Genomic DNA, 16110 nt, shown 5'->3' with positions numbered 1-16110 from the left:
GCCTAGCCTTCTCTCGCGGCACTCTGAGACGCCGCTCGCTTAGCCCGGCGGGTCGGGAAAACTGAGTTCAGTGACCTCCGGAGGTGAGGCCGCTGAGGTCGACTATGCGCAAGATCCTCCACCACGACGACAACGACGAAAACAGAACGACGCAGACGTACAGACGCAGTCAAACACCGTACGAGAGGTAGTAACGTCGAGCATTCCCGTCACCTTAGACGACGAAGAAATAACGGCGTTAATCGACACTGGAGCGGACACCCCAGTTATGAGCATGGACCTTGCCAGCAAGCTGAAGAAAGTTTCTACCGAGTGGACAGGGTCGCAGATTCGCACTGCAGGAGGCCATCTGCTTCCCCCAGTAGGAAGATGCACAGCGCGAGTGAGCATTCGTGGGTTTACGTACCTCGGAGATTTCGTTATCCTCCGAAGCTGTTCGAGGGACCTAATTCTTGGAATGGACTTTCTGCAGGCGAATGGAGCCGTAATTAACTACCAAAGTCGCTGGTAACGTTTTTGATGGCGCAGGCCTTAGCAGGGAGCAGCACTGACGACACGTATGTCAATGCCTTGAGGATTGTCGACGAGAACATCACGGTGCCGCCAAGGAGCAGCGTATTGACCCTCGTAACCTGCGACGCATTCGACGACTATGAGGCTATTGCCGAGGCAAATATCCCGCTGTTGCTCGAAAGCCACATCTGAATCGCCCGGGGCCTTTTTCGAATACAGAATAAGTGCTCGCAAGTTTTGTTGACAAACTTCAGCCATGAGTATCAACATGTCCCTCAAGGTACAGCCATGCCCTTTCTGAACGACATTATTGACTTCTCCGACGTCGGCACGTTACAAGTGACTTCACCGTATGCAACAACTCACGCCAGCCTGAGTACCCGCGTCCACATTAATGCTGATTTAGCAGATGTACAGAAGGATCAGCTGCTGGGCCTAGTGACAGAATTCCCTGGCTGTTTTTCCACAGAATCTAAAGTCCAGCGCACCTCCATTACGCAACACCGGATAGGCACAGAGGAGTCCGCGCGGCCTGATCGTAAGCTTCCGTACCGCATGTCACCTATGGAGCGGGAGGCGATTAAGCGTAAAATTCAAGAAATGCTAAATGATGGCGTCATCCAGCCGTCGACAAGTCAGTGGGCGTCGCCTGTCGTTCTAGAAAAGAAAGACAACACACTCCGCTTCTGCGTTGACTACAGACGGCTTAACCGAGTCACCAAACGCGACGTTTACCCCCTGCCACGGATTGATGACGCTTTGGACCGTCTGCGTCATGCTGAGTTCTATACTTCGTTAGACCTAAAGTCAGGGTACTGGAAAATCGAAGTGGATGAGCGTGACCATGAAAAAACCGCCTTCGTGACTCCCGACGGCCTATACGAATTTAAAGTCCTGCCTTTCGGTCTCTGTTCCGCTCCTGCTACGTTTCAACAAATGATGGACACTGCAGTCGTCGGAATACAGTGGCAGACGTGTCTAGTGTACATAGAACACATTGTTGTGTATTCCAGCACGTTCGATGAACTTCTCAACCGGCTACTAAATGTCCTTATCGCAATACGCAAGGCAAACCTCACCATCAAGCCTTAAAAATGTTACTTTGGCTTCCAGGAACTCAAGTTTTTAGGCCACGTGGTCAGCTCCCAAGGAGTACTACCAGAACCAGAAAAGCTAGCTGCCGTTGCCGAGTTTCCTCACCCTAAAGACAAGAAGGCTGTTCAGCGGTTCCTGGGCCTGTGCGCTTACTATCGTCCTTTCGTTGAAGGCTTCTCAAGGATTGCTGAACCTCTCACGAGACTGACGCGAGAAGATGTGCCCTTTGCGTGGACGGAAGACCAAGAGCAGGCCTTCACTGAATTGCGCAAACGCCTTCAATCCGTTCCAGTGCTGGCGCATTTTGATGACACCGCGGCAACTGAAATTCACACAGACGCAAGCAACGTAGGACTCGGGGCCATTCTGGTTCAATTGCAAGACGGCGCCGAACGTGTAATTGCGTACGCGAGCCGTAGTCTTACAAAAGCAGAAGCTAATTATTCAAGCACCGTAAAAGATGTTTAGCAGTCGTGTGGGCCATCAGCAAGTTCCGACCTTACCAACATGGCCGGCCATTTCGAGCGATCAGTGACCACCATTCGCCCTGCTGGCTTGCCAATCTACGAGACTCCGATATCTCGAGGGAGCTGACGTTGTTGTCCCACAACGATTGACATCGTATTGCCTGCGAAACGATATCCTGTACAAGAAAAACTTCGAGAACAGCCAAGAAACGTTCCTTCTCGTCGTTCCAATGGCGCTGCGCGAGGAACTTTTACAGGCGTGTCAGGACGATCCCTCTGCCGGCCACTTAGGCTTCGCGAGGACATTAGCGTGCATACGGCAGAAATACTATTGGCCACACCTGTTTTCGTCGGTTCAGCGCTTTGTGCGAACGTGCCGTGACTGTCAGAGGCGTAAAGTCCCACCCGTCAAACCTGCCGGCCTCCTTCCGCCTTTGGTTCCGCCGCCGGCGCCGTTCCAGCATGTGGGAATTGACCTTCTTGTGCCGTTCCCCACGTCTTCCTTGTAAAAGAAAGGGATTATCGGGGAACTGGTTATTTAACTCGCTATGCGGAGACAAAGCTGTGCCGCGGGAACTGCTGCTGAAGTCGCCAGCTTCTTCGTCCACAACATTGTGCCTCGTCATGGTGCACCCGCTGTGCTCATTACACACCGCGGTGCAGCGTTTACAGCGGAGTTATTTAAACAAGTCGTCACGGTGACACACACCGACCATCGAAGGACCAAAGCCTATTATCCCCAGACTAACGGCTTAACAGAGCGCATGAACAGAACATTGGCCGACTGGCTATCCAGGTACATTGATGTGGAACACAAAACATGGGATGAAATTTTGCCATACGTGACGTTTGCTTACAATACCGCTGTGCAGGAGTCCACCGAGTTTACACCATTCGAGCTCGTTTACGGACGTCGAGTAACAACCCCCTTAGACGTCATGCCCGGATGATCACGGAACCACAAGGAATGACATTACTGAAGAGTTCGTCGAGAAAGCAGAGGAAGCTCGTCAGCTTGCTCGGAATCGCATCCGCCAGCAGAATACCGACGCCTGCCGTTACAACCGGACCCGACGGAACGTTCTGTACTCACCAGGCGACTGCGTGTGGATGTGGACACCTATCCGACACCGTGGGGTCTCGGAGAAATTGTTGCGCCGCTATTTCAGCCCCTGCGAAGTTGTACGCCGCCTCAGTGATGTGAACTACGAGGTGGTGCCTGAAAGTTCTGATCCTGGTTCAAACCGACGCCGTCCCCGTGCTGAAGTCGTCCACGTAGTACGGATGAAGCCGTACTACGCACGCGAGGATCAAGCAACCCTCACAAACCGCTTCAGCATTGTACATTCCTGTATGTTTTTTTTTCTTTTCATGTTGGCCCTCTTGCCCATAGTTCTTCCCGCTGCCCTTGAAGCGGCCGGATCGGTCGCTTTTGAGAGGGGAGCAATGACGCGAAATAAGTTGGCACGTGGTGACACTGGCCCCTTGAGGCGAGAACGACGAAGTTCGTGGTTGCGCGCCGGCTCTGCGAGGTCCAGCCATTGCTAAAGGCTGACGTGTTTTTTTTTTGCCTATCTTTTGCTGGTCCACTATTCTAGCTGTACTAGCTGGGTGTCAATATAACAATGAAATCAAAAATGCCCATTTTATAATAATTCCATTGATATCAATGACGATATGCACGAATGAAAGCTACCCCTGTCATACTGAAACTGGGAAAACACGGGGAAAGCGGGAGATGGAAATTGAAGACGACGAGCAAAATGAGAATAAGCGGAAAGCAGGAGCCAACGTTTCGACAAGTGGACTTGTCTTTTTCAAGGCGATATATGCAGAGCATATGTTGCCTTGAAAAAGACGATCACTAGTGACTAGTGACTTAGTCACTAGTGTCACTAGTGACTTAGTCTCAGCGTCTTTGAATTATCATTATTTAATCGCGCTTAAATAACTTTCATTGATATCCATGATGCTACGCTGCATGAAAGCAGGTGAGAACCGAACCAAGCGCATCACTAGTGGTCCTAATGACTCGGTGTTATCATTTGGAAATTGTAACAAAAATGCTCATTATATGACAGTTCGATTGATACAATGGCGACATGTGCGAATGAACGCTGCCACTCGCAGATAAAGTAACCGATTCATAATCTCTAATGACTTGAGCACACCAGTTCCTTTCCTAATAGGCGTGTTTGAATCACTTGTTTTGTAACATTTCATTGTTATAACCATGACGTTATGGTGTTTAAAACAGTGAGAACACTGAACTGAGCATAGTAACTTTTTTATCACTAGTGACCTGGCCTAATCAGTTAGTGTATCATGCAGTTAATTGCTAATTTCATGAGATTATGAATAGTGTCACAGACGACGTATTCGATAGAAGGGTTATACCGATAGCGGCAGCAAAAGTGATTGATATTCGCTAGTGACCAAAGGCCTATCAGTGCCTAGTGATCATCACTGAGTCACTCTTTGGTGTTTCGGTTGATACTATGACGACATTGTACCTGTGTCACTAACTCCTAATGATCAAATGCTGAAATTTACTCGCACTTGTATGCGAGAATTTGTCTTCTGAGTCGCTCTAATACACGAAGAAGAAAAGCGTCCAAAGGTTGTAGTTTGTCAACGTGGGAGGAACGCTGTGGGTCCCCCGCCTTGCCCTTTTGTTTTCAATAAAAAATATCAACCCCTAACATTTTAGAAAAATGTTGCAGTGGCTTAGCTCGGCTATGCCAGGATATACGTAGCGTTAGCATAGGTTCAGCTGATTATTCTTAGCTTTATGGCTGTCTAGATTGTCAAGGAATAGCTTGATTGTCATGCTTACTGCTGCTCCAATGACACACACAAACGCCAGTCAGAAGCGCAGCGGCTCCAGCGCAGTGTCAGACGGCGACTGCACAGCGAGCACGCGCCGGCGCCAGTGCGTCTACCACGGCTACGACGTCACTCCTCTGGAATGCGCAGACCGGCGGCGGTGAGTCGCGCGCGGCGGCGTCGGAGTGCGCGAGAGGTGCCGGCTCCGGTGGCCCCGGTGCGCAAGCCGTGTGACATCACTGATCCTTGCGCATGCGCAGCACGGCTCCTGATGTGCCGCGCGAAACGGGCTTGGCTAGGCCAGTGTAGGTAACGCTACAAAATTTTGGTCGCCGTGACATTCGCCGGTTTTTGAAGGACGCTATGCTTGGTATAAATTCGCTGGTGGTTGGATTAAATTGATTTGAGCTAGCAATTAGATGAAATTCAATGACGCTCGGATTAAATTGACTGGCGTTCCGAATAAATTGAGCGGGAAACTGGTAGTTTAACCTTTGCGACCAAATCAGAAATGTCAGCCGTCAGCTGCGTCTATAAATAGTATACCAAAACTGTACCCACTACCGAATGCCGTGTTTAAACATTTTATTTCGAGTGATCGTGTTAAGTCCGAAAAGTCTGGCTGTCTGAGTTACGCAGTGTGCTCTAGTACGCCATGTCCCTTGTAGATGGGACGAAAGATGATATTTTTGCCTAAATTTTATGTTTGTTCACGCACTGTCGACGACGTGAAGTATTCGAAACATATTCGGATTTTCGAGGGCCCAATCGAATAGGACGTTATTCGATTCATTATTTGAAAGGTTTCGAATATTACATACCCTTACGAAGGATGGTTGCGCGTATTACGATGAATACGCTGTGCTTGTTAAAGTCCAGCGATGACGTGGTAGAGAGGGGCTGTATAGCGACGAGTCCAAAGCAAAAACACGTACTAAAGCGCATGAGGAGGTCACTGCTTCACTCACCTGGTCATGTGATGAAGCTGTCATCGTAATTCGCTGTCCTTAGTAGTACAGGGGCTTATTGTGGGTGACAGAACGCAGGAGAGGCTCCTTTCGAGGAAGCGCCATGTGCCTGTCCTTCGTCCCTCCACGCTTCAGGAAGTAGTTACAGATGCTACCGCGCCATCATAAAGAGGAGCCCCAGCTATTCAGCAACCTTAAGGACGTTTGTTTATAGAATCGAAAACTGAGTGATTTGGTAAACGTTGAAAATGTGGAAAAAATTAAAATTAAATTATGGGGTTTTACGTGCCAAAACCAGTTCTGATTATGAGGCACGCCGTAGTGGGGGGACTCCAGAAATTTGTACCACCTGGGGTTCTTTAACGTGCACCTAAATCTAAGTACACGGTGTTTACGCATTTCGCCCCCATCGAAATGTGGCCGCCGTGGCCGGGATTCGATCCCGCGACCTCGTGCTCAGCAGCCCAACACCATAGCCACTGAGCAACCGCGGCGGGTGTTGAACAATGTGGAAAACAATAGGCGTGAACAACGGAATACACAAGAAAGAACATGCAGGCTCCGGTGCCTTCTTCACGTTTCTTCGGCTGTTCGCACTGTTTGTTTTCCGCCATGTGGAACTGTGAGCCCATCGTGGTCACTCGGCACAAGCTTGGACAAGGTGCGGGGCCGGAGAATGCAGTGCGCAGTATACAAAAAGAATGTTTCAAAAGGGATTATGACAGTGTAGTGTTTAAGGACTGTTCGGCACTTTCGCTAGTGCGCAGTGATGCGGAAGAAAGACAGAGTCGTTTTGGAGCATTTATAAAATCAAAAAGAATCTTAAAAGTATGTGTACACAGAGAGTTGATAATCTGCGTAATGGCAGTCAGTGTGTCCACACACACACGAGTATAAACGGGCTGAGACAGTCCCGTGTTTCGAGGCTCACGCTTCTGTCGTCACGGCAGTGCGGGTTCACCCGTGCTCGAGCCGACTGCGACGACGACACGTTCAGGGCCCGTCCAGCACGGTTCTCGAGCTCGGGAGGCTCAGGAGCAGCAACGGCAGCCGCCAGGGAACGCCTTATCCAGCAGCACGGCCTCGGTGCCCAGCTCGTACGCCGCTCGCAATCCACGCGCGGCGGTCACACGTGAGGACCGCGTCTAGCACAGCAACACCTGTGCCAGACGAACGCTGCTCGGTACAGCTCAGGTGCGACAGCTCAGGGACCGACGGCGCTCGGGTCAGCCAGCGTCTCGAGCACTGGCAGCAGGAGCCCTGGATCCTGGGACGCCCTCGTCCACGCTCGGCTCGGCGATCCTCCGCACCTTGCCACGGACTTCTCGCCTGCAGGACCTCTCGCCTCGTTCACCCCAGGAGCTCGGAACTGCTGCCCACCTGGTTCAAACGCTGCGAGATCGCCACTCTTGCCGCCGTGCTCGTGCACCCGTTCACTTCTTCTTCCCGGAGCTTGGGTGGTCGCTCCGATCCTCCAGCGGCACCTCGCGGCACTTACATATGAAAGAGAGGGATTCTCCCGAATGCAGACTACCGAGCTCGCGAATAAAATTTCGCAACTTTAAAACTGTGCAGACAGTGAGCAGAGTATGTGTAAGACATCGGCGCGTTCCTCAGTGTGTGTCTGGTGAAATCCTGAAGCCCGCAAATAATTTACAAAACTGCAAGTAACGTTGGAAGCGCGTGTATGGGCGTAATATAGGATGAACATAACTTTCGGTAACATCCCGCAGTTGGCATCACTGAAGGTTATGTTCGTAAATGTGTTCGCAAATTATCTTTACACGCAGGAGAGTAGAGCTACAGAAGTTAAACTGTAAGCATGGAGCAAACCCCACTGCAGGCGCTGTAGTGAGACCCTTGAAGATTGTAGATCCTTCAAGATTGTAGAACCTTCAAGATTGATGTAATATCCTAAAGCCGCAATTCAAATTTGCAAGGAACCTTCGATTGCATTTTGAAATCCTCGGGGGAGCAGGGTTAGATCTCAGCTGACGCTCTTCTTGGTGTACAGTCGGCCGCAAAAATTATTGGGACGTGGGTTCCTCATCTGTAACTTTGTTCTGTTGAGGCATGACGCTTATGATTTAATGGTACACCATGCAGGTCGTAAAAACTACTACAGACTGTAACTTTGAACTTGAGGCTATGTATACCTGTGAAAGCATAGTGTAACTTCAGTTTTGTTTTTTCGCAAATCTCATGTCCTGTAAACATTTGTGGTCGGCAGTACTATCTTAATCATTGATAGCGAGAATATGAGAGAGCATGGCTTCGCGTGCTATTAGCGCATTCTATGTGCCAGGCACAGATTATGTCAGTGTTCATGTGGCGTTGATAAGCTACCATCGATCGCATGGTTCGCGTGCAATCTGCTAGGCTCGCTTTCTAACGTTGGCGGATAACAACAAAGCGCACAGAAAACAATAGACTCTCTCTCCTCTCTCTCTCTCTCTCTATATATATATATATATATATATAAACAATACAGACAAAATCTTGCATGAACCACCTACAGCAGCTCTTGCAAATCGTGTAGAGGAAGGAACTCGAAAAGGCAGCGTATGTTGTTATTTCCTGTAAATGATACGAAATGTCGAATGGTTCATTGATCTGCACTGCACCACATTATATCTAGATCATTCCTGATCTTGAAAGTTTTCTCGCGATTTGCGCGAGAGTGGCGATTTCTTTGCGACGTCCGGTGCTCTAAAAATGTTTAAATGCTGTATAAGTTACTGACGTATAGAGAACCTCCACAGGGTATAGATGTCTTCTCTTTGTCCGGCAGCGCACAGAAGATGAGAAGCAGAGCAGCCGGCACGATACACCGCGGTAGCCCAGTGGTATTGGCGTTGTGCTGCTTAGCTTTAGGTCGAGGGTTTGATCTCGGCCGGGGCGGACACATTTTGATGGGGACTGAATGGAAAAGCGCACGTGTACTCAGATTTTCCGTGCACGTTGAAGAACACCAGGTGCTCAAATCTAATCCGGACATTAATTACGGCGTGCCTCATATACAGACAGTTGTTTTGACACGTAAGACGCCAGAATTTTCACGACAGCTCCGATGATGTTATAGCCGACATCGCACGAGAGCTCCGATGACGTGAATCAGGTTATGGCTACAGTGGGTCTCTTGGATTTGTCGTCGCGGACTTCCCAGTACTGCCTCGAGATATTGCGTATGCCATCATTCATTAGTTGAAAGCAGCGCCGCGGGCAATCCTGTGCAGTCTGGGGCGACAGATCAATGACGCCCTGTTTGGCGCTTTATGCCAAGTGCGCCTGCGTGGCACATTTTCGAAGTGCGCCTGTACGTTACAATGCGCCGATAGTACGCGAAATCACGCGATAGCGCGTTCCTGCTAACAGTGCATGCCCAAGGTGTCTATATACTAAGGGCTAGTTGTCAAGGACGTTTGAAAAATTTTTTTGAAATCACATTTGTGTTAGATTAGTTAAGTTCTTCTGACGGCCAGCCAATTTCAGCCCGTAGCATAGGATTTGCGAATCATAGGACGCATTTACAACGCCTAGGAACAAGACATAAGGACAAAGTAGACAGACGCTAGTCTGTTAGTTTGCAGCCTCTGGTGAGCTCGCGATTTATTGACCTCACCGCGGAAAATAATGGAAATGAAGTCCACTTCCTCTCCATGGTAGTGCATCATGGCCGCTCCCGCGTTGTTAGGTGTACATCATTTCGGCCATCGCAGACATCTCTCGCGGGATGTGAACGAGGTTTTCGAAGTAAGCCGCGAGCTCGTTGACGGTCGTGTCATCCTGCGGTGGGCCCGTCTGATCCGGGGCGCCCGTCAGGTCCGGGGCGGACGATGTCTTTTTCACGGAACGTACCATGGGGCGTCGGGCGGAGGTCTTGTCGCCTTGGTCGTCGGAGGTGCCTGGTAAGGTGGGGGTGGTGTTGGTTTCAGAAAGGCTCTTCGACGCACGTCGCAGCCGTGACTTGCGCGACCGGCCTGACAGGTGGTGCTTTCTCAGGCGCGGTTTGTGCAGACCCGGGTCAACTGGGTGGTCCTCGCTCTTCGCGTTAACTCTGAGCTTCTTGATGGCCGTGTGCAGGTCGTCTACCAGAGCTTGAGAACCATGCATTCGCTTGTTGCTCTTGTCCTCCTGCTCATAATCGCCTGTCTCTTGAGCGGCTGCCATTTGCGTGTCAGGCCTCGTCGGCCGGTTGTCACGCACTGCGCGTGGTGGCGTGATGCCGGCAGCTGCTTTACACCACTGGCACGTACCCACTACGGGCTATTCGACGAAAGTGGGTGGTAGGAGAGGCAAAAATATGAATATAAATAATGGTGCAAGTCAACTAGAACTTAATTACCACTAGCTATTTGCTTTCCCGCATTTTTACGATGGACGCCATAGCTGGTTGACTGCCATTTTGATGTCGGATGTGACCTTTAGAATGGGCGAGCGCAGAACTTTGGTAGATTGAGATTTTTGAAAAGGAGATGCGATGAATTGAGTGGCTTCATCGTATGGACGGGCGTATGTGCTGCAAGTGCCCGTTCAAGTCATATCCCCAACCATAGTACAAATTCAAGCGCGCCCGCCCATTCCGCCATCATACCTACGGCAAAATCAAACGGGGGTGCCATTCTGGACGTGGCAAGCCTACAGGGCTGTTACGGCCTTTCTGATTGACGAAAAATGCCGTCATTGGCAAATTTGACAATACTGACACGTGTACTTGTTTATCCTTTTTTCCGGGGACCACATTTCACCCGCAAACAGGTTAAAGTTATCGCTCAGCGCAAGACGCGCCTGCATGATTATGACTTACTCGAATGCTATCGTTGTTTCTATCTGTTGTGTATTTTATCGCTGAACCTCGTGTGATAAGCTTGTATGCGCCACGCGAATAGTGTAATTTCTGGAAGGTATACGGAGCACCACTGCAGCGATTAGGCGAGAACCTTCAACGAGGCGTGTATAAAAGCCGATGCGCTTGACCCACAGATCATATTTTCGACGATCGCCGACTATGCTCTCCCGTATCGTTGTGCTTTGAAGGTGACTTGCTTTTAGGGGCACAAGATCGCCCAATAAAGAGTTGGTTTTGTGATGCGCAGTTTTGGCCCGCGAAAGGACGGAGAACCATGGTCTTCCGGCCCCGTAGTGAAAGCGGCCCGCAACTACTACTTAGTAGTTCCTTAGGACCTTAATAAAGTTTGTTGACTGACTGACTGTGTTCTTCGTCGTCACTTATACGTGACAACATGGCGGATTTTTACAATGTCCAGAATAGCTTCCCTCATCGGAGAACAACATAGCTGCACTGATCTCGCTTTTGCTCAGGGGTGTCCCTCCACTGTTGTGCGTAAGCCCCCTGAATTAAACTAAAGGTAGTGTAAGGCAGCTGGACAGCTGTTTCTCGACGCCTTTATTCGGCTGAGCCACGCGCTGAACGAAGATGACGCACACAGTGATGATGATAATATACAGGTGAAGAAGATGAAGGATGAATATTGTGCTCACACTAATTTCCTGCTCGCGCGGAAGTGGCTAACCTGGCCGCTGTTTATAGCGGTGCGGTACGCCGTTAGAATGGTTTTAGGCGCGAAAGGTGGACGATTTCTGTGCCACGGAGCGCCCATCGGAAGGCGAGGCAGCGTGAGTGACGCGGTAGTTCACTGGCGAATTTGCTCGACAACGATATAGGGCCCTATAAAACGTGACTGAAACTTTTCACATAGGCCAGGAACTCGAGTGGGTGTCCAGAATAACACTTCATCTCCGGGGTTGAGCAGAACGGCACGGTGAAATGCATCGTAGCGAGTCTTCCTCACCTGTTCACTTGCTTCGGTGTTGAGGAGGGTGCGATGGCGACACGCGGCAAGGCGAGATATTAACTACTCACTCACTGACGCTGACGAGTTCATGGGGACATCAAAAAAAGAGACGTCGAGGAGAGAGGTCGGTTGACGCCCGTAAACTAGAAAGAACGGTGAGTAGCCAGTAGTGCGCTGTGCAGTGGTATTGTAGGCAAAAGTCATGAATGGCAGGATGGTATCCCAGTTGGTGTGGTCAGCGTTGATGTACATGGATTTCATGGATATCAGGATATCGACCATACGTGGATATCAGAGAGAGTTCGATAAAAGCGCTCTGTGAGGCGATTAGTCTGAGGATGGTAGCTGGTAGTCGTTTTATGGATGGTGTTGCATGTGCGTAATACGTCCTCGAGTAGCTTCGGCAGAAACGCCTTGCCACGGTCACTCAAAAGGAGGCGTCAAAAGGAGGCTCCATGTCGTCGAAAGATGGCTTCCAAGAACAAAGTCGCAATCTCCTCGCGGATCCTGACGGTAACGCAGCTGTTTCGGCGTACCAGGTCAAGTGGTCAACTGCAGTGACGATCCATCTCTAGCCGCTAGCTGGTAATGGCAATGGTACGTAGAGGTCAACTCCGATGACTGCTAATGGCGCGTCTGGACAGGGAAGAGGTTGCAGCAGTCCAGCCGGAGGTGAAGTGGGTCATTTGCGGCGCTGGCAGAGCGAGCAAGAAGCGACGTATTTCGCTGCGCAGGTCGCAAGTCCTGGCCAGGAAAAACGACTGCAGATGCGTTGCATAGGTTTTGTGAAAGCCGAGATGACCAGCCGTGGGATCATCGTGAAATGTCTTCAATATCTGTTCCCTGAGTGATCGAGGAGCGACAGGAACCCAACGCTGCCCTTTGGGGTTGAAGACATACCGGTATAGGATTGAGTTTTCACTCTTGAAGTTCTGTAACTGGCGACGGGGTCGCGCGTTAGGAGGACGAGATGAGCCGTGAAAGCGTTCCATAATTAAATGGCAGTAAGCGTCGTTGCGTTGGTGGGACACAAACGTCTCAGGGTGTAAAGAAGGAAGACCGTTGAGAGCGGAGAGTGAAAGAATGGCTGAGGACGCGTTCACAGGCTCGGTGACGGATGGAGGATGGCCGGGAAAGTCTGACTGCGGTGGTAACGAAGAGCGGCTGGGAGCATCTGCATCGTTGTGTTTCTTGCCGGACTTGTACGTGACGTCAAAGTCATATTCTTGCAGACGAAGTATCCAGCGACCTTGACGTCTAGACAAATTCTTTAACGTCGACAACCAGCACAATGCGTGGTGGTTGGTCTCGACCGTAAAGTGGCGGCCGTGTAGATAAGATCGGAATTTTTGTATGGCCCAAACAACGGGGAGATAGTCCTGCTCAGTGATTGTATAATTTTTCTCGGCCGATGTTAGCGTTCGAATTGCGTATGCGACCAGGCGTCCTTTAAAACGCTGTCGTTGCAAAAAAACAGCGCCGATTCCATGGCCACTGGCGTCAGTATGGAGTAGAGTGGGTGAGGTGTCATCCACATGAGAAAGCACTAACTCAGACATGAGGGCACGCTTTAAAGTGTCAAACGCCGCTTGGCACTCCAGGAGCGTAGCTAGGGGAGGGGGGTTAAACTCCCTCCGATTTTTTTTTGCGCAACACCCCCCCCCCCCCCCCACTCCCCACCTACCCACCCTTTTATCTCGTCGCTTCGCGCTGACATTATTCATGTAACCGGTTCTACTATCACAATATCCTTCCTGGGTGCTTCCGTTTGGGTTGCTATTTTACAGTGAATCATGTCTGCATACGGAAAGACGTGTCGCGGTGCTTGTCAAGGCTTTGGCACTCTGTGACGTTTTGGGCGAGAATGCCCCCGCAGGGGCGTCTGCGCGAGCAGACGTTTGGTGTGTTGCGACACCACGGACCCGAGCACATGGGGGTTGGACCCTCCCGCGTGTAGCCGTGCGCGGCTTAGCCGTGTCTGGGGAAAGGGGGATCCTGGGGGTTGAGCCGAGGCCGGGTGTTTGGACCTTTAAGGCCCCCCGGCGGAGGCAACACACCTCTTCGGCCTCTGCTTCACATAGACGGCACCTCCAGACTGACCCACCTGGAGGAAATCGGCAGTCGCCTTTTCCTGTCCCCCTCTTCAATCTTTTGTCTTTCTCTCTCACTTTTCCATCTGTCCTGTCTTCTAGTCACTTCTTCTCACTTCCGAATTTCTGGGCGGCAAGGGTTAACCTGGTGTAGCTATCCAACCTTGGGTATTTTATATTAGGTTATAGCGGCGATGCATGGCTGGCGTCTGCAAGCATTCCATCCTTGTAGCGTCCCCTTGTTGGGCTCGGTGGTGGGTGGCTACCATCGCCGCCGAATTTAGCAATTTTATATGGCAAATCTATTTCCCCCACTTCCTGATCGCTCCCTGAAAAGGGGGCGCACCGATGACACTTTCAACTTTTTCATGAAACCCAAAGAAATATTTCCCAAGTACCATGTCATTCATAGCCAACACGAAACGAAGACAGTCTGTACTATATCTCCATTTGTCGTAGCAAAATGCCTGACAGAAGCAATCGGCCCAGGTTACAAGGTAACTAAGATGGGAAGCGGAGACCTCCTTCTGGAAGTGCGTGATAAACCCCAGTATAACAAATTGTCTAAACTTGTTGCATTTGGTGACATCCCCGTCTCAGTGGGCCCTCACAGGTCAATGAACACTGTACGTGGTGTCATCTCGGATGACGACCTTCTAGAACTCAGCGAAAGCGAGCTGTTGGATGGATGGCAAGACCAAAACGTAGTAAAGGTTCAAAGAATTAAGTTAAGGCGTGACGACAAGGAAATTCCCACAAAGCATGTAATTATTACGTTTGGAACAAGTGACCTTCCAGATTCAATCGAGACGGGATATTATAAGCTCCGTGTACGACCGTACATACCCAATCCGCGCCGATGCTTCAAGTGTCAGCGTTTTGGGCATGGGTCTCAGAGCTGCCGAGGGCGCGCTACTTGTGCAAAATGTGCTTCTAAAGAACACGCCTCAGATAACTGCACTTCCACAACCCATTGTGCCAACTGTGACGGAGACCACCCCGCCTATTCGCGATCGTGCCCGTCATGGAAGAAAGAAAAAGAAATATTACAACTCAAAGTCAAGCTAAACATTTCCTTTCCAGAGGCGCGCAAGCGTTTTTCTGCCCACAACCAGTCCAGTCTTTCCTACACCGATGTGGCGCGCCGGGGGGCAGCGTCACATCCTGCGGCGGCTGCCCGAGTCACACAGAGTGTGACAGCGGTGACACCATCAGCCCCCCTGGCAGGAGCAGCCAGTGCTGTTCCGCCCCCTGCCAAGGAGGGCCAGCAGACCCGCGGGTCTGGGGGACCCAGGGCCACTGCCCGTGCAGATAGGCCCGAAACCCGTGCAAACGTGCCCGCTGAGCGGGCACTATCCACCGCCTCAGACGAGGTGATGGATACAACAAACAAAACACCGGCGTCTCAGACGCCCAAAGAACGGCGCAGCTCCCTCGAGCGCGCCGGCAAGAAAGGGAAAACCCCCATCACGGGGCCTGGAAAGGCCTCGTGAGCTAGCCTAATTTACCTCTCTTAGACACACAGCACAAAACACATATAAAATGGATACACAGATCGTACAGTGGAATGTTAGGGGTTTACTCCACAATCTAGATGACATTAAGGAACTCCTACATAAGTACAATCCAAGGGTGCTGTGTGTCCAAGAAACACATCTTAATTCTTCCCACACGAACTTTCTCCGGCAGTATGCCATTTACCGAAAAGACCGCAACGACGCCCTTGTCTCGTCGGGCGGTGTAGCCATAATAGTAGATAGAGGTGTTGCTTGCCGGCAAATACAGCTTAAAACGCCTCTAGAGGCAGTTGCTGTCCGTACAGTACTATTTAATAAGATGATCACAATTACCTCTTTATACATCCCCCCAAACTACCACCTGTCAAAAACAGAATTTCACAGTTTTATCTGTGAACTGCCCGAGCCTTATATTGTCGTGGGCGATTTTAATGCACACCACACCCTTTGGGGAGATTGTCGCTGTGATGCTAGAGGGCGCCTAGTAGAAAGCTTCCTCCTCTCTACAGGTGCATGCTTACTAAATAAAAAAGAGCCTACATTTTACAGCATGGCAAACAAAACATATTCATCTATCGATTTAAGCCTTGCATCTAGCACGCTCGTACCATACCTAGAGTGGAACGTGATTAAGAATCCATATGGGAGCGACCATTTTCCCATTGTCATAAAATTAACAAAAGCAGATGAGTGCTCTCCACGGGTCCCCCATTGGAAAGTCGAGTCAGCCGACTGGAAGCGTTATAAAGAACTCACGCGCATGAACTGGGAAGACATCTCTACACTTCCTATCGATGATGCAGTGGCGTATTTGACAG

The 16110-nt window shown here is 50.4% G+C and overlaps 1 protein-coding gene across 1 annotated transcript; it reads right to left on the bottom strand.

The window, feature by feature from the left end:
• Window positions 1–9559: 9559 nt before the first annotated feature.
• On the bottom strand, window positions 9560–10039 carry LOC119441330 (oxidative stress-responsive serine-rich protein 1-like). Its single transcript, XM_037705951.1, has one exon. It carries the CDS (start codon window positions 10037–10039, stop codon window positions 9560–9562), a length of 480 nt encoding a protein of 159 aa, XP_037561879.1.
• Between the last annotated feature and the right edge of the window lie 6071 nt (window positions 10040–16110).

Source organism: Dermacentor silvarum, chromosome 1 (assembly GCF_013339745.2).
Source record: "Dermacentor silvarum isolate Dsil-2018 chromosome 1, BIME_Dsil_1.4, whole genome shotgun sequence".
In the NCBI taxonomy this organism is placed as follows: Eukaryota; Metazoa; Arthropoda; class Arachnida; order Ixodida; family Ixodidae; genus Dermacentor; species Dermacentor silvarum.
Note: the sequence above shows the minus strand (reverse complement) of the source record. Positions and strands in the feature narration are given on the sequence as shown.